The 19,740-nt window shown below is 41.1% G+C and overlaps 1 protein-coding gene across 1 annotated transcript in view; it reads right to left on the bottom strand.

The window, feature by feature from the left end:
* Positions 1 to 1,965: 1,965 nt before the first annotated feature.
* Positions 1,966 to 19,740, bottom strand: part of FOXO1 (forkhead box O1) — a 64,781-nt gene continuing 47,006 nt past the window's right edge. The window contains exons 2-3 of the mRNA XM_065678338.1: positions 6,611 to 7,967; positions 1,966 to 6,237 (exon numbers count right to left, since the gene is read on the bottom strand). Coding sequence (XP_065534410.1) covers positions 6,624 to 7,967 — 1,344 coding nt within the window. The 3' untranslated portion in view covers positions 1,966 to 6,237; positions 6,611 to 6,623. The remainder of the gene's footprint in view (positions 6,238 to 6,610; positions 7,968 to 19,740) is intronic.

Genomic DNA, 19,740 nt, shown 5'->3' with positions numbered 1-19,740 from the left:
CCACCACTAAACCATGTCCCTAAGTGCCACGTCTACAACATCTTTTAAATACATCCAGTGATGGGGACTCACCCACTTCCCTGGGCAGCCTGTTCCAATGCTCAACAACCTTTTTGGTGAAGAAATTTTTCCTAAGATTCAATCTGAACCTCCCCTGGTGCAACTTGAAACCATTTCCTCTTGTGCTGTCACTTGTTACTTGGGAGAAAAGACCAACACTCACCTCACTTGGAAAGGCCTCTTCATTTAAGGATGGCATGAGCAACGATAATAGATGAGCACAAAGCAAGGATGTAAAATGTTGAGGTTCCCAGTTATGAATGAGCTCTTTGTCCGATTCTTTGCTCCACAGCTCATAATATAGCCATCAGAAGCTTCCTGCAGTGCTCCTCCAGTTGTACTGCACGAAGCCCTCACACCTTTTCCCATTATCTCAGTGATAAACACCCACACAAGAAGTTTACTCGCAAAAAAGTACATGCAAAATTTCTGAATGCCCCAGGGTCCAACAGCAAGTAGAAAAACACAGAATAAGATGGGGCGCTCTTCCTGCCTCCTCATTTTAGCTATCATTTTGGCACATGCCAGAACATTACCCCAAGCAAAACATCACCGACTAATGAACAAGGATTTGCATGCAATTCCAGCAGTGGGCATAACCACAGGCACTGATCAGTGCAAGCTATTCCTTCTGAGGATCTTCACAAAATCCATCTTTGCACACCAGCTGCACAACAAATGGCCGCGACATCTAATGCTATTTGTATTTTTAATTGGATTACCAACTGACATAATAGCTGATGTTTCTGCACAGAAACATGTTTATTACATTGATGCTGAACTGACTCAGAGCACAAAGATGCTTTGAAGTTTCTGTCCTTGATCAGCAGATTCAAATCCCTTGGTGCCAGATTGGCATAAATGCTAGCTAGTCCCTTCCCAAGAGTCAAGCTTTGACTTTCTCTCCTGACAGCTGTAACTACTCATGTACCAATCAGATGTGCATCCTTTCCAACAATGGCTTCGCGAACACCCAAAGAGAGTATCTTTGGATCTTACAACCTTCCAGTTCCAGAAATCAGGCTTTTCAGAAAGTGAAGATATCCTCAGCTTCCCCTAATGTGCAAAAACCTTTCAGAAATGAATGCTGAATTTAAAAAAAAAAAAATAAAAGGGCAAAGCTAAAATAAAGATGGAACTGCAAAGTACAAGGGGAAATTATTTTAAAAATATCTTTAAATGTCTCTATTTTTATGCACAACGTATTCTTTCATGCTCTTTAGGTCTACCTCTGCTCACTTTAAGATCAAACTAGCATTTTTGCCAGCAATTCATCTAAAGCCTGCTCTCTCTCATCTAAAGCCACCCTTCTCCCTCCCCACCTGCAGGCAAGCAGGGATCTGGGCCTCACAAGACTACTGTGGCGTGGGTGTTATTGGCTGTCTGTTTTGGCAGCCTCTTCTCCTTTCTTCCAGCTCTGTTTTGAAACACAATCTAAATTTAAAAAAAAAAAAAGGAAAAAAAAAAAATTAGGCATTCCTTCTTTCTGCACTCACATCAGCACTCCTGCTGCCACCGCGTAAAGCACAACTGTGAGAGGAGCAGCACCATGCAGGTTGGCCTATATAGCCCAAGTGCTTGGCAAATGAAAAACTCTTACTCCAAGAAAAGGTATGTACTTCAGGAAGGCAGGAAGGGACGAGGAAGGCAAGAAGAGAAAATGGAAGATGAGAAGGATGAGAGGACTTCGTGAACTGTCTCACCTTAACAGGGGGAGTGGTGGGAAGAGAAAGATGTCTCTCCAAAGCCCGTGCTCTCCCACATTTAACAGCATTAGGATCTAACATGCAATTTGGACTAAATGACTAACTCTTTCCTGTGGTTTGAAGTATGTCAGCGTCCCTTGGTGGTTTTTTTTTTCTCTCCTTCTTTAACAATATATTACATAACATTCTGATACACTAATTAACATCTCATGTCATAGCAATTTTATTAAGAGCTTATACTTACAAATACCCATTCTGAAAAGATTTCAGGAGTTTTTTTGTCATTTTCTCTGAACTACGCTTCTCGAAGCACTGGCAACACGGCCTGATGCTGCCTAATGCAGCTTCCAGTAACAAAGCGTCTCTACACAGCAAGCCCTACAAGCCAGGCATGGATTCTTCTTGCGTTTAGTCTCAAAGACTTGTAAACAGGTTACTTTTAGCACGCTATGTTGATAAAACACTGGTAACACAGCCCTATTAGGCTCCTGTACCTGCTACGGTTCCAATTCTAGAAGCAATGCCAAGAGAGAGAAATTCCTTTACAGCAAGTAATGGAAAATTTGTTAACTATTCTGCAGTTAGTGTTTGCTCATTAATATGGTATCATCTTGCCAGGCAAGACTTGGTACCATGAAGTATTTTTCCATATAAAATTGCTAATGCCATCAGGATTGTCCAAATGGATAATGATCATCATCATCATTAAAAAGATTACGCGGTAAGGAAAGTGATTACAACAAAGTCTGAGTAGAAGGATTACTAATCACAAGTAGAATCCTGGTACAAATCTCATTCTCCGTATACAAGAAAGGACACAAAACCTTTTAAACATAATTTATATACATTTATGGCTTTATACAACAAACTGTCAGGGATTGTTCTCGTGTGTCTGTAGAAGTACATCAGGCACTTTTGCTGAAAATATCCACGTATGAATTTTAATTCTGCAATGTGACTAAGTCAGAGCAGTGAAGCGTTGAAGAGCTGTCACACCACTCGCAAATAGAACTAGCAGTATGTACATGCCAATCTCTCGATATTGCTGGTTTGTGGAACACCCTCAAAAAAGGAGGCCAGTTTTAACGCCGAGTAATTTGCTTTTTTGCTTGCATAAACCATGCTTCATTTTACATTATGATTACCAAAATAATAATAATGAGAATACCTTATTTAAAATCAGTCATAAATTAAGGATCCTAGCAATTTCACCATAAAATAGGAATTTCAAATCAGTAAAAAAATAAAAAAGTACTAACATACATCCAGTGGTTTAACAAGTGCAAATTTTATACTGTTTTATAATTGGTCCAATTTTAACTTCTCTTCTTAGGGATGCTCTGTTGACTTAAGCCAATAATAAGCAATATGACTTTTGCTTATAAGTGTAGGCAAATGGTCAGTTTATCAAAGCAGAGCTTTCCAATTAATGCATCTACTACCTAAACATATATCATATAGCTATATTATGGAAACAATACATCTTTATATTTAAAATATCTGAACAGCTCTATAATACAATAAACCTTTAATAACAGTACAAACCAGAGAAAAGTCAAAAACAAGGCTGCATAGGTAAGATCATCTGCACAATTCACAAACCAATCATTTACAACAATTCTGACAAACTAAGTTACTCCAGAAACTTGGTACTTTTACTGAAAAAGGATTTATTACTTGAGGTCACATAATGTTTGTTTTCAAGGCCGACAACACGCCCCTTCACCAGACTTCACAGTATTCCAGAGTTACAACTGCAAAATATTAGAATGGCACCACAAATAAAAAAAAATAAAAAAAAAAAAAAAAGAAAACAAGAAAAAAACTAAACCAAACCAAATAAACAAAAAAATGACCACACAGCCCAAACCTGTGATTATCTACAACTGCTTTCTCACAATACTTAAAGGGGCTTCCTACAAACTGTTGTAATTAAGGAACGGCTACATTTAGGTTATTCATAGTTATAAAAGGAAATTAAGAAAATACCTCTATACAGGAAGTTATACAGTAGCAGTAAATAAAAACCAGGAGGTATATTGTTAAATGTAGCATGTTCAGCTGTAACCCCATGGAGTTTAGTATTAAGATGCTTGCTTTGCATGCAGAGGTGAATTTTACAACTGCTTTGCCCTATGTATATCAGAGCCCATCTGGGAGCAAACATTTTTGTATATGCAGCAGAAAGAAGAATCTCCAGAAACACATATGTGAGCCCTCTTGCTTGCTCCACTGCCAGGATTTATTGTCACATTTCAGACACTATGAATTCAATGGTGAAGATGCTACTACAGATACTTGCCTGTGAAAGCAGGCAGCTTCACTGAGGCTTCAGCAGTAAGAGTATTTCATTTTGCTCAACAAAGTTCAAAGACCAATTTCATGCTGGGGGAGATCCTGTATCACAGGACAGCTCAACATCAGCCTCTGGAACTGCTGACAGCCGTAGTAGGATATGTAAAAAAGTAGGACCAGCTGTAATTGGTAGTGATATAAGCCAAAAGGGAGCTAAATGCTAGCACACCAATAAATACATTGCAGAGCCTTAGGAAAGTCGTAACAGGATCATTAAATATACGGCTTGTTACTAAACTTAATTTTCTTGGCACATCCCATTTCTTTCTCCACCATATGCCATCACTACAAGGGAAGATAAGTTTCAATTAGAATGTTTTCCAATTGTGGGTTATGTAGACAAAAGAAAACTCTATGGAGAAATATTTATTTCTCCCCTTCTTCACAACAACCAGTCCTAGCACAAAAGATGTTCATCCTGTCAGTGCATAAAAAAGCTCCAAGGATTTCTCTAACACAATGGTGTGTAGCAACCAGTGAAAACACAGGTGAGGCCTCTTATCCACACATCCATGAAAACTCACCGTGCAATGTCAAAAAATCAGAAACCATTTATTCGAGACCCAATCCTGAAAACACTCAGGTAGCTGTCAGTGTGCCTATTCCAGCAAGACCAGGTTTTCCCACAGGAACAAGGCCTCTGCCGTTAATGCTCTCCCCTACGCTCAAGCTCACCTATTTGTGTAACTTCGCAACTTACTTTATCTTTCTTATGTAAAAAAACCTAACGTTTTGTCCTGCAACAGGGCATGACAGAAGTTTTAGTCTCCCACTCAAAAGTAGCACTTTTGCCTCTTCAAATGTACTGCTTGACAACAGGAACACCAACAAACCCTAAACCTAGCGCTAATTAAGACAAATTACAATTTTGTCATCAATTTTACTAAAATTGGTAATAATATATGAATAAAATGATGAATTTCTCCAAAAGGTCCTGCTCTTGAGTGCACAAACATTATGAGACCTCCATGAAATAAATATAAATGTGAAGCATTGTACAAGCATCTAACAATGAATACTTAACACTTTGTGGTAGTCAGAGTTAAAATGATAGTAGAAGCAGATGACATTTCTAAAAATGCATATATAAAAATGATTAAATATTTCCTAAACATAAAGTTGTCTATATTTATACATCACACAACAAAAAAGGGACAGAAATGTTTCGTATTCAAGATCCTTATTAAGCTTTTCCTTTATTAGCACTCCCAAGTGCTAGGGAAATTTATAAAAACATGTACTTAATCCAGTTAAAATACTGTACAAAATGAAGAGGTTATGAATGCTGCCAGATCTCAGATATTTTTTTTATCTTTTTTAGGTTGCCTATGTAACAAAAGTAGACTTTAACTATAAGAAAAATAGCTTGGAAAGTATTCCAAAAATTATCTTAAGTCCAACAATAGTCATTAGTCTGACAATGAAATCCAGATATATTCTTGCATAAATTTACATGAATACAGGTAACTTATCAAATGGCATTTAGCCTACTGTTTGCTTTGAATAGTCAGTGAGTTTATTAGGATCATATTTAACAGGCTATTCTGTTCCCATATGAAATGTGTGGCAAATTTGAGTAAAATAATGCAGTTCGTACTGCTGCAAGGCAAGTCCACAGTTATCTCAATTCATCAAAACACAGGTAACATCAATGAAGGTTAAACTTACTTAGGGCATGAGATCATCACAGTATTCTTACAAAAGTTTATAAATTTTTCTTGGACCAAAACAGATAGTCTTAAAAAACAATTCTTCTTCTACAGATCATACTGTACAAAACCGAAAGCACAACATGATGTAAGTAAGAGTCTTTGCTGTGATTACATGGTGTAGTGAATTTGGCACTTCAGAGTAATGAAATTTCCAATGGCACAGTTCTTATCTACAGCAGCACATAACCTGCAAATCTTGGGCAAACATCCTGTACAGGAAAATACTCTGTCTGCTGCCAACTCTGATGACAGGAAGAAAAAAGACCAAAAAAAAAAGACCCCCAAGAGAAGCTAGTGCATGCGCACAGCTTTGTCAAGAAAATTAAAAAGGAAGGTGAAGGACATCTTTGTACTGCTTTTCTCAGTTCCTGCTGTCAGACAAGTCTGGAGAATTTAACCGTAGCCTGGGAAGAAAGAAAAGAACAACAAAAAGAACAAATTAACACTCACACCAAAAGATTAAATCTATTAAAATATGCTCAAACTAGCTTTAAGTTACCTTAAATGGTGGGGAAATGAAGTATTCAGCAATTGCTAGCTACCAGCAAATGTTTTGTTTAAAGTATTAATGGCAAAACATTAGTGCTCCACATGAACTAACAGCAGTTGGTACATGGCAATCCTAATGCACCGGTGCAAACTAACAAAGGGCTGGAAAGTGACTGACTAATAGAGGCACTCCACATTCCAACACAGAAGACCACCCAGATTTTATGCATTTTGACATCTCTTTTCCCTTTAGCGGTTTTCAGATTTATTATAAAAAGCACAGCTTACCTCCTACTACATCCTAGCCTGACACCCAACTGTGTGTGGTTGTCTTTACGCTGTGCTGAAAACTTTGGTTAGGCAATACACTGTCAAAGTTAAAATCTAATGTTTCTCCATCCATAAGGTCATTACGGATAATCGACTCCATGTCACAGTCCAACCGTTCAATTAACATGTCATCTAAGTCACTGGGAAGCTTCTCCTGGTGGAGGGAAACAATTCCCACCCTTCCGTAGCCATTGCAACTGTTAACAGGGGCGTACGGGTTCATAGCATTCATCTGCATCGGGTGACTCATAGGCACTTGTAACGAAGTCTTCACTGTCGACAAGCGATTTAGACCTGATGTATGTGACATGGTGTTCACTGTGTGTGACAAGGCACGACCATTAACTGCAGGTGCTGGCTGGCTATGTCCTTGGTGAGGGCGGGCATTAGGGTTCATCATTTTGTTGTGGGGTGGTTGATTGCCATAAGTTGGCATCACTGAGTTAGCAACCATCAGCACATTTTGGCCCAGCCCCCTGCCACCAGCCTGGGAAACACCAGTGTCTACCGACGCCAAGATATCATTGTGTGGTGGAGAATCGGAAGTCAGTAGCTCCTTCAGAAGCCCTGCGGGACAGTTAAATTGGCTCATCGATCCATAGCTTGATTTACTGTCTTGAAGAGTCTGCATAGGAATCTGGGGCAAAGAGTTCATGCTAGCTTGAGCATATGTGAATTTCCTGTAGTCTGGATTTGGTGAACCTATACTTGTGGTTGAGGATGCAAACGAGTAACCTGGTGTTTGCTGCATCAGGGTAGCAGATGAAGACTGAGTTGACACAGTCATTGACGTATTAGGTGACAAGAGATTAAGGTTATCCAAAAGATTTTCCATGTTCTCAGAATTACTCATCTCTGAAAGGCTGGGTAGAGTAGAAGTCATTTTGGTGGCTGATGATGGGTATACCATGGAGTGCACATCCCCATCTCCAAGGTCATCTTGCTCTGGCAAAATAGGAGAAAGTCTTCCACTAATCGTACTAGCATTAGAGCTAGTTCTAGGTCGAAATGTACTCCAGTTATCAAAGTCATCGTTACTGTGAGAGCTGGGGCTTGCAGGCCACTTCGAGAACTGTGATCCAGGGCTGTCACCATTTCCCTCTTGACCAGACTGAAGGGATGCTTTTTTCTTGGCAGCCCTGCCTCTGCTTTTGGCAAACTTGCTGTTGTTATCCATGGACGCCGCTCGCCTCCTAGGAGATTTGCCACTCTTTCCTCCTTCAGGATTGAGCATCCACCAGGAACTCTTCCCTGTGCCTTCATTCTGCACTCTGATGAACTTGCTGTGCAGAGACAGGTTGTGACGGATTGAATTCTGAAAAACAAAATGAGGCGTAAGAAATGGAGAAAACATGCATCTTTTATGGCATACTAAATATTTGTCACTGCAAATATGTTTTAATTTTGTTAGAAAACATAGGCCTAATCATGAAATGGGAAGACATGCCTGTCTGGAAACATCTTTTATCAGCTCACCACTCAGAACTGGATGAAATGAGCCTTCAATGAGTTGCTATGTCAGTTTGACTGTCACGTGGCCCAATCACATCTGGCACTATAAAAAGTTAAACACTGAAGGAGCTGTTTTGAAATACAAATTCCTCATAAAGGATACAAAATATATTAGAAGGCCAAGGAGATGACTGAAGATCTCATTAACAGCTTCACTCTAACAAATGAACCTGATTGCATTTAGGGATTTACTTATTTTTCATTATTTTACATGAAGTTCGGGAATGCTAGATCCAGTCCTGTAGTCCTTATAATAGGTTCTCACATTGCACATCCCTAAAACCCCACAAATATGCCAGCCTGTGATTATTGCCACTGAGCATTAATAAGGTTTATATTATTTGTGTTATGTGAGAAAACATATACAGAAAATCAGTTGAGGATTAAGTTCCAAGTTTTATAAATAAACATCACAAATTACCTAAGAAATCTGTAAGGGAGAAAGGAATGCAAACAGACCAAAAAGATAGACAAAACTGCATTTAAAATCTCAGTCTGAAAACCATTTCTCTCTTTCAAAATCAACATTTTAATATGTGAAGTTGATTCTTCTAATACCCGAGGGCAAAAGATACCTTGTGCCAAGACTGACCAGAGGTACTGAAGCTTTTCGTTATCTCCTCAGTCACAAGTTTCATGTTTTGTTCTTACATACAAAAACAAAAAAGAAAAAAATCCCAAAATCAAAACTCCAAGCCCACAGGTTGACCTGTTAACAAGAGACTACCCTTTGCATTACCAAGCTGTAGATAAACACTTCTTTATTTCATGTAATTTTCTGCTGAGCGCGTGTAAAGAACATTGTATTAACAGAAAAGCTGTCCTATATTTTGACATAATTGCTAACAAAAGGTCTCAGCCTCAAAGAGTGCTGAAATAGGTAGCCATACACATTGGTAGGAAGGTGGGATGGTAGCACAGTCTACATGGGGACCCATGGTCTGTGCTAGGACTGCAATTCATGTAGAGCAAGTAGGAGGGAAGAAACAACACATAAAATAAGTAAACCAGAAATGAGACCTCAGTGGCAGAGAAATTAGTGAGGCAGTAGCTGGCCTCCATTCATTATCATTTTTAGCATTTTGTATTAAAAATAAATTTAGGGGAGCAAAACCAGAAAGACTTTCTAGAAAGCAGTAGTAAAGCTGATCCTGACCATCAGGCCATTTATCTCAGAAGACTACATGGCTGCCAGATCTACAAAACCCCTGGTATCACATCAGTAGACAATCAAAAGTTCCGTCTTCCCTGTTTTCCTACCTTCCTCCTCCCATTCTATCTTAATCTTCTTATTCATTGTCTGTTTTTAATCTGACACCCTGGACACACTACAGCACCAGACTGGGAAGATGATAAGAGCTCAGGGCGCCAAACCAGAGGACAAGGGACACAGCCCCTGCTCTGGTCTCTGCCTGCTTTTGCTGTATTTCCCAACCCTGTGACAGCGGCATCTCCAGAAATGTCTTCCTTCACCTTCTCTACCCATTCTCCTACATACATTTGCTTTCTCAAAGATGCCCATCTTTCCCCATTGCTTACACATCTAGCTGAAAGCAGAACAGGAGCAAAGACCATGAAAAGGCATGCCGGGTGAAACCAGTCATCTCGTGGTGCCCGGCTCAAACCAGGGACAACAGGCTCAAGCTCCCTGGAAGGGCCATGACACGCTGTGGAATACAGGAAGCCAACCATCCAATGGAGGCCTGGCCATCTGCAGAGCTCAACAGGAATGGCTACTCTGGGGTTGAAGAGGAGACCTTCTGCAGATGAGGGCAGCCAGGCAGCAGTGTCCTGAGACTACCCCACAGGACAGTATCTTCACCCGAAACAGGGGCACAAGGCACTCTTTCACAGCAGAAGATGGCACAACATGGCCTCATGTTCAACTAGCTCAGTGTCCAACCAGCTCAGTGTTCAACCAGCACAGCAAGAAGTGAAACCATGTGCCTAACCTCAGAGCCTTTCCAACCTCTCCTTCCCCTCCGAAGAACCATCTTTAATAAACTATCCCAGTAAAACAAACACCAGTGATGATTTGAGTGGTTCCTTACTCAATTTAGAAAGGAAGCCATTCTCATATTAACTAATTAAAGCAGGACTGTACATCTTCACTGCAGGTAACCCTGCAATCAAAATGTCATCCTCTATCTAGCTACAGAGCAGCAGGGAAGGCCTTAAAATTGTGTATTGACCAGGTGCAGCTCACACATTGGGAGGGTAAGCCCAAAACATCTATCTTTGGACTTGCCCGTGGCCCCAGGGGCGGACCAAGAAGCCTTGTGAGGCTGGCCTGGCGCAGCTTGTTGTTTTCACTCAAGGGCCACAGCCGAATCCCCAGCTGACCCAAGTCCAGCCCTAGAAATGTCGCAAGAAAGTTGCTCTGTTGATTAAAAAACCTCCTGCACCAGTTCATGCTTTTTTTTTTACTGTATTTTGTAAACATACCCAGTTGGCTCAGGCTCACTGGTTACTATCAAAATAGGTATATCAAACACACAAAACACACCGGCAGAGAAAACACCGTGCTAAGGCTCGGTCCCCTCTTCTCTGCACCAGAAGAGTTAAATATTTAAGAAATCACTGCTATTCCTTAGTCATCAAAAATGTTATAATCTGGTATTATTGTACCGAGGACATCTGAGGTCGCTCTTTGAGTAACAGAGCTGTCTCCTAACGCTGCCAGCAATGCAAAAAAAATTTTCCTAACAGGAAAAGGTTTGCGGCCCGGAGCTTGTTACATAAATTCCTGTTTTTCACACAGCCAGCAGGACATTAAAGAAGCTATGATTTACTAACTTGGAAAAAGTGTTGAAGAGGTAAATCTTGTGAAAATATGCGCTGCTGTTAATGATGTTGTGTCTACAAATCTTTGCCAGACGCAAACATGACCTGATAAAAAAGTATAGTTTCAGCAGTGGATCTTGGCAGCTGGAGGAGTGGCACGGCTGTCAGCGGCCAGGGTGCTCGGCAGCACCACCAGCCCCAGCATGCTGTGAGATGCTTTCAGCCATGGCTTTTGGTGGGACTTCGAAGCAAAGCTTCCAACAACCTGGCATGAATGAGGCGAAAAGCAAGCGGCCGCGTTCTGAGGCAGGTTTGTGCGCAGCAGCGACACGTGCCAGCTCGCTCCAAGTGCATCCACGCTGGAATTTTATCAAAAACTCGCCAGGACGGCAGCAGGGCTGCTGCCACCTGTGGAGTGTTTCCTGGGATTGAGTTTCTGCCTTTGGATAAGGCACAGAGAGCCTCCACTCCTGCCTGGTCTGAACAGACTCCATGCCATACCTCAGCATATGGACTGGGAACTGTCGATATGCTTATCACTGCTCACTGATTTAAGAGACAAAATATGCAAAACCATTATCTGTTAAATGCAATATGATGAGCACAGACCAGCTAATAAAACTTTTAAAGCCAAGAAAATGATTCCTTTAAATCTACGTATTTATATTATTCAGCTGCACTTCCAACATTTCCCACAGCCGGACTGCCACTGCTACAAGAATGCCCGTCCTGCTACTCCTCTAAGCTTCAAGAAACCTCAAACTGCTTTACATTTTAAAGCAATTAAAGAAATAAAAGTCTCAGCCATTTAATCCCTGCATGTAAATAACTCTGCTGATACCTAATACTGCATTTAAACCAAGATACTCATACTAAAAAATGCAATTTAAGTTTAACCTAATTGCAAAAAGAAATCATACCCCTGTTACAACTCTTTACTTGTAATATTAAGGTATTAATATTTTTCAGTATTTTTCAGTAAATTGTTTTGGTGTTTTACTAAGGAGAAACACCCAAAGGCAGAGCTGCTTTATAAACTTGACAACCTTGTAAGCCTGAAGTGAGACCATCTTTCCTCCAGCCCAGCCTTTGGCGCATACAAAGGAGAGGGAAGCAGAGCAGAGTTCCTGCTTGCAGGCCTCATGTTTAACCCCACTGCAAACCTCTCCAAGCAGGATCTAGCAGTGGATCTGTGAGCATCTGGGGAGCTGCAAGACCCAAACTTTGTAAGAGCCCTTAAGAGTGTCCATGGTCTCTTCCACCCTCATACCCTCAACACTTGGGCATGGGCAGCATCCATTCAGCTTCAGTGCTGTGACAGCCACTAAAAGGAAGAGCAAGGAATAGATGCAACAGTCAATATATTTTACAAATAGAAGTGAATTTGCTGTCAAGGTGCATATGCTGATGGCACTGCGATACAGCATGCCATGGCATCTCAGAAAAGATTCACCGGTAACTAGTAACAAAGCCAGAAGGAGTCAGCCTCTGGAGAAAGATGCAGCCACAACACAAAGTGGAAGGCCATAAAAGCAAAACTTCATCCATAATGCACAGGTCAAGCATTTCTATTAAAATTAACAGTCTAATGGCTGCCCATCAAATTCTTCATTCAGAAGATATCTCAGCAGTTCACTGCTTCCTACACCTCATCCAAGGAGACAGTCTACACATGTTGCTAGTCAGCTGGAATGGCTGCAAATACAGACTGGGGCACAATATCTGACTGTAGTTCTCAGATCTCACCAAACAATATCTGAAACGGATATGGAAGCTGGAGAGAAACTTTCAGGGAATATGAAACTCAAGACTGCTTCTGCCATGACCCTTTAAAATAATCACAATTCAAAAAAAGTAGAAGAAAGAAAAGTGGGTGAGATTGCTTATTTGTTTATTTTAACTGATAGTTGGAGAATACTGCAATAGGAACATGCCTGGCAAAATAAGTCACACTTGAGGACTGGTAGGACAGAAGTTAGAGACCCATCAGCTAACATCATCACTGTTGAGAGGTGTCTGCTGTCATCAGTGGTGGCTGGCACAAGCAGTTGTGTTAGTGTGTCCTGTTACTGACAGCTTACAGCAGATTCAGAATCATCAGAGTCCCTGTGTGGAAACACCACCAAAGCAGAAGCTTGGCAAGAGAGAAGGGAAGACACCAGGATTTCTATATGGTGTTACAGAGGACATCAGACCTGTCACTCAAGGTCTGTGCATGGGGATTCTACAGCAGGTCCAGATATCCAAATCACCCTCCTCTTGGAGCCTCAGTGGCAAGCAGCGCTCTGAACGGAAGTAATTAAAAAAACCTCCTAGGAAAGTATGCAAAGGACAGGAAGTTCACCAGCACATATCCTCAGGGTTCCTTCAGCGCTAGCAGCCAGCCAGCAGCAGCAGGATCTAACTGTGGCAAGTGGTACCATGTAGCATCTATCCGAGAAGAAGTTAGACCATGCCTGGTGAAACAGCCAGGTCTACCTGGAATAGTTAAACTGCCTGCTCCCGCTTTGCTGTGGCTTCCAACCGTCCTGCCAAGTTTGCAGGGGCAGGGTGAGGAGGCTAAGGAGAAAACAGAACATTGATAACTCCAGATGTACAAGAATTTCCTTTGGTGAAACAGTCCACTTGTAAGGCAGTCCTGTTTGTCTTATCTAATGACTATGAGACACAAGAAGTTCAGAAGCAGATGCTGCACATGGAGCTTGGGTTTGCCTCAGAGCTAGTGTTGGACACTCAAAAGCATTTGGTCAACAGATAGCACACTTGTTCATAAAACAGCCTTAGCCCACATTTCTCTCTCTAAAGAGTTCCTGGTAATACCATGCTCACCAACACAACTGCATATCCGGCTGCATTGTTGGAGGTTCCAAATGCTAATGAAATAGCTATCTTTGCCACCCAACTGTAGTACTCTTTGATTACAGCTCCGAAACCTTCTCCATTGTCATATAAGAGCAAGGACAGAAAGCGTGTCACTTAGCCTCAGGTCAAAGAGTCATATTTAGAAGACGCTGGCAATTTGCCACCTGCAGCTGCAAGAAGGTGGAAGGGCAGGATTTCCTCCCGAACAGGTCATGCTTTTTTGGGTCCTTTGTTCTTAGGGGGGTGCTTTTGTTTTACTTCATTTTTGTCCTATGCTCCTACATGGTTAAGAAGTGTCAGCTGGAAAAAGTGCAGAAACACTTCAGTCTTACTAGGGGGATCTTTCACTGTTTCTCTGCACTTTTCCTTACAGATGGTGGCATAGCAAGAGTCTTTCCCAGACCGCCACCCATGAAACACTATCTGCAAACATGAGGATACTTTCATAGACTGTTTCATTTGATAAGATTTTGGCAATGAAGCCCTTGTTCCATGAATGAGTGTACAAGAATGAGACAGACTGTATGCTATCACTATATGGTTGATGTACATGTCTCCCTGCACAAAGGGGCTCTCCTGTGACCATGTCAGTGGCATTAATCTCAGTTCTGCACATTTTGCAGTGAGCTCCTCAGATTTATACTCTCGTAAGCTTCCTTCTCATAGATATAGAAGACTAAAAATATTTGGACATCAAAAGGGCTTGGCCATCCTCCAGGTTGCATCCTGCTACCACACGTGGTGCCAGAGACTGGACGAGATTTCACAAACACTGAAGCTTTCTCCTCTGAAACATGGTATGTAGTAACAGAAAATACATGCACAGCTCCAGACATTGATGTTTAAGGGACTTGTCAATGCGTACTTACATGTCAGAAATGGCAACTCTACTGACATGTGTTTGAGTAATTCCCAATTGCTATCCCCAGACACCTTCCTTTTCATTCTAGGCAGACTCCTCTGAAGAACTTTTCCACAACAGCAGTGTAGATATTTCTAATGAGATAGTAATAGCTTCTTATCTTCCCTAAACAGGCATTTAGAAAGAATGAGTATAAAAAACATGAGCAAAGTAAAGCATAGTGTGAGAACTGTACACACAATGTAAGCAAACACCTGGACACTGTTCCGCATGTGATGACCCCAACCAAAACTGCTTATGACCACTCTTATGTTTTCTGTACCTCCAAGAGAGACAGAACCACAACCACGTTAACAATCACTTACACCAGTGCCCATACTCCATTTTATAACTACATTTATTTCTATAACCACAATACAGGCATGATATAATATCAACACAGCATACACCAAATATATAAACATTTGCTAGCATTTCAAAGCCAAGGAAACTAAGTGACACTGATTAGGAAAAACAACAGACGAAGATGCATAAGAAAATGGTGAGATTTTTTTGAAAGGGATTTGTCAAATGGAACTTCCTCCCTCTCTGGTAAAATCATCTGGGAAGCCAAAACAGCCAACAGGTTTGTCTGAAATGGATCAGTTTTCAGGGGTGAAAGAAAGGCGATAGCAAAAAGGCAACACAGTGTTATTAAAAAAAAGAAAAGGCAAATAGCCATCAGGGTAAAACAGAAGTTGTTAAGTGTAGAAAATAAGGGAAGATTAAAAGAATTCCAAGCTAGCAGGGATAACTACGTATCTGGTGACCCAGACAAATCCTAATAGTGCCTTTACAAAACTGATGCTGCAAGCTTTCTATTCCAACAGATGGAAAGCGAGTGTTTGACAAATATAAGGGTTCCATATTTGTAAATAAACATTTCTGGTTTCCACAGAGAGGGAACATATATATCCATATGTCTGCATAGCTGACGATAAAGACTCATTTCCCAAGTTCACTAGTGACAGAGGAGGCCAACACTGAGCCCTCACTGTAGAGGAACATTGCAAAAGTCAGTATGCTGTTATAACTGGGTCCGCTTTTCCTCCCTCTAAGCACTCTCAGACCTTCTCAAGCAGTTTCTGCTGCAATTATATCAGTAATGCAAAAAGAGCAAAGCAGGAGGACTCATGCATAACGTGGACGACCTGACGTTCAGTCTCGGGTGCTATCATAGAAAAGCTGATAACAGGTGCAATTAATGAACCATCAAAGGTCAGGCATATAATTAATGTCTTTCAAAATAATCCCCCCAAAATATAGGCCATCATACGTGCAAGAAAAATATATCTTTTGTTCAAGAAAGGTAAGTGAGAGAACAGCTGCAGATAAGCCACTGCCACACTGAATGACAGCGCAGCAAATATTAGCACCACGCACCACTGCTAACGTGAGCTGAAAGGGATTAAAACCATTAAAATTATCTGTAGTGCAGTAAGCCATGAGGAAGGCTGCTGAGATTCATGATGGGTAGCCTTCTTGCAATTATGCACTGCAGGCTCTAGCACAGCAACCAGGAATGCAACCGTATAGGAGATGCAGGCACCACAGCAGTTTGAAGCAAGGTTGTCCCTGAATGCAAAGCACAAGCAGGTTACTGCAAGGGAAGCACGAGTCACAATTCTAAGTTCATTAAAATAAATAAAAATTTGGAGTAGTAAAGCAGCAGCTCAGCCGCACAGTGCCCGAATGACAAACAGCTGAAAACTTCATTCTGCAGCTACAATAAAGAAAGACCAAGGGGTGTTTATTTTTTTTCAGCCAGCAGGAATAATTACAATCAGTAGGACAAAAAATGTTAATAACTCATTTCCTGTTTAACAGACAGCCTGTTTCACCTCTGCCACTCTCCACGTTACACCCAATTCATCACGAAGACTACAGCTCTGTTTATAGATAGCTTCCCTCTTTCTTTCTTTCTACAACTAAGCTGCCTTTTATTGACATTTGTTAGCTTTAATGAAGAGATACAAAGGTGCATACATGCTAAATATATCAAAACTAATTAGACGAGCAGATCATCTTTAAAGGATCACTTGGAAGATGTTCTCACCTGTAAGAAGTAACAATGTGAGAAATAGGCCAAAGCCTCAGTGTAAACCACAGAGGTGAGAAACATCATAGTTGGAAAATGGGGCTCATTGTTTGCATTGGCCTTTGTGACCACATGATTATTCTAAAAGCTTTACTAGGGTAAGTGAAACAATTGCAAATATCCCTCCCTAAGAAGTCATGTAAGCTTTACATGCTAAAAGTCCTGCATAATGACCTAAGTAGTCATTTGCCATTTGCCTAGGTAAAGGCACAAGCAGACCTAACCTTAAATGCTTGGCTTCGGCTGGATGCTTTACTAAGGTGCCACACATCTTCTCTTCATGGATCAAGACTATTTACTTCCACAAAATCACTGATAACCTGAAAGGCTGGGATGACTGTCACAACCTAGTGGATTCACAAGCAATGGGCTACCCACAATAAGCTGTACTGCTTTGCTTTACCAGCCTCAGTTTTAACTCATTTTCCTTTGCCTCAGTTGGCTAAGTCCATGACACTCGCCCCATTCGCTGTGCTGCCCATAGGCTAGCTGTAGCTGCAGAGGCTTGAGGACTTAATTCACCTGCAACAAAGCCCACTGCCTGACCACAGACCTCCCTTTAGGGACACCAAGGAGCAGCAACTGCCAGTTTGCAGCCATGGATCCACAGATAGAGCCAAGTGCACCTGCAGCACTGCACCCACAACTCCTATAATGCACAAGCTCATCTGACAAAGGCAGCAGAGAGATGTTTGCTTGTTCGCTGGAACGGCACCAAGCATGTCTGTATCTCTTACCTTGAGAAGTAACATACAAAGAGGGGAAGTACAGGTGCAATAATATTAAAAGCTGGGTTGACTGAGTCTTTGTATAGTTTAATAGAAAAGGAAAAAAAAAAAAAAGAAATACATAGCAGAGGGAGCTTCTCCTTTAGCAAAGGACTCAAATTCTGCAGACATGGGTGTCACTGAACAGATTTTCAGAAACAGAGTCAATGAAAGCAGCAAGCTTCCTTTGCAGCAGGGTTAGCTGTGCCCCACAGGAAATCCCTGGCTGAAGGAAACTGCAACTCTTGTAAGAAGAAGGGCAATGCCTTCCATTTACAGGCTGAACGGTATCTTACGCTACATCTCACTGTGTATTTGACTTTTATTTTGTCTACAGCAAGTGCAAGGATAGCCTAGCAAAATTTCAGTATAGTCCCCAAAACTACACAAAGAAAAACAAAACGGAGTTGAGTGGGGGTTTTGTTTGATTTAGTGCATCTTTAGAGACCGTTTACTGCATTTAGTAGTAAAGATGCTGAAGGTTTCACATTCGTAAAGGGACAGTGTCAGCTTAAAAATAGCTACCACCTGCTGGATTTCACCTAATGTCGTAAATATGTAATGCTGCTAGAGTAACCAAGAGAAACTGAGGAAAGAGGACAGGGACAATTCTCTTTAGTTTGTTTTGTATGTGAATACAGTCCACTGTATAAGTGTTTTCACTACTTGTTTTTCCTCTAGCCAATCCTCTCTTAACCTCACATATAAAAAGAAAATGAAATATAATTCTCTTGTAAAGAAAATATTAGCAAAAAAATGGATTTTTTAAGTTTTTATAAAAGAGCTTAAACAGGATCAGCTTTAAGTTCTTTTTACTGCATCATCTGGAAATACGTAAAGTACATTGCTTTATGTGGTCAATATTTGTTCATTTTTCTTTGTGTTCTGTTTTTCATACTTGTCCTTTACTTCAAAGTTACAAGAAGCAAGTACCAATCCCCAATTACTCCTCTTTGTATATTCTAGAGAGGCAGCACATATACCAGGTATTGTGTTTCCACTCAGCTTCTCTGGACACAGTTTGCCTTGGTACTTCTTTCTCCCACCACAGAAACATGCCAGACCACCAGCACACTCTCTTCAGGAGAGCTCCTTCCAATTCAAGCTTGCTCCCATAGCCTAGATGCTTTTATATCACATGATTTACTACTCCATTGCCCACAAAAAATCCTCATCCAAACATCATTATAGCCTTGAGCTATATTCCAGTGTACATTGCCCCTCATCACTGTCTAGCCAGCTGTGGTCACCCTCTTTCACATACGGGGTGGTTTACACTCAAAGGGGGTTTAGTTTCTCACAAGAGGGTCTTGGGACTTGGAGGACTCCTGAAGGGTGGTTGTACTGCTCATGCCAGTGTCCTCCTCTTGAACACTGCTTTCCGTGACGTTCTCCAGGCTGCAGTCTCAAGGAACTCTGTTGCTTGTCACTGTTTTTAACGACATCTGTTCAGCATTATAAAGCAACAGTCACCCAATCTTGCAAAAAGGGTAGCACCAACCCTGAACCAAGTTACCCCCGGACATGCTCACAGCTTTCAGTAGGCTATAGTATTTCAGTACTATTTCTAAGAGCAAGCTGAGTCCATAGAGGAGGGAAATCTAAAGGGTAATTTCTTCCCTCACAACCTTTTTGGAAGTATTCCTGTCCCTTCACTACTGTAGGATGTGCTCTGTACTTCAGAGACACTTACTAAGGCAAAGGACTATTTACAATCTACACACTGGCAAGTCCTCATTCCCATAGAATGTCATCTGGTAACAGTGACTTGAACCATCAGCTCTGTATTTACTTGCCTTCCTCTTTCCCAAACAAGAAAAGTAAAAAGGACAAGGAAAAGGCATGTTTTTAATGACAAGAATGGAATTAACAGCGTAAAGCACAAGAGCTCTGGTGCACCGCCATTCATCACAACACCCAAACATTAATTTTTTTTTAAAAATGGTAAAATATTACAATGAGGACAATAAAAAGGAAACTAAGTCACACCATTATGGCTTGGTACTTTTGACATACACAACACTGCTGGAGAGGTGCGGGACCACAATGCATACAAACTGAGACAGTTCCCAGAGTGGGATGCAAAACCAAGCTTTGTTAGACATTTTGGGTGCTATTTTCCTACTGTTAACTAGGTCTAATTAACCCCTCCTGATTACTGTTT

This window comes from Lathamus discolor, chromosome 4 (assembly GCF_037157495.1).
Source record: "Lathamus discolor isolate bLatDis1 chromosome 4, bLatDis1.hap1, whole genome shotgun sequence".
Taxonomy (NCBI): domain Eukaryota; kingdom Metazoa; phylum Chordata; class Aves; order Psittaciformes; family Psittacidae; genus Lathamus; species Lathamus discolor.
This window is presented reverse-complemented; position numbering and strand designations above follow the sequence as displayed.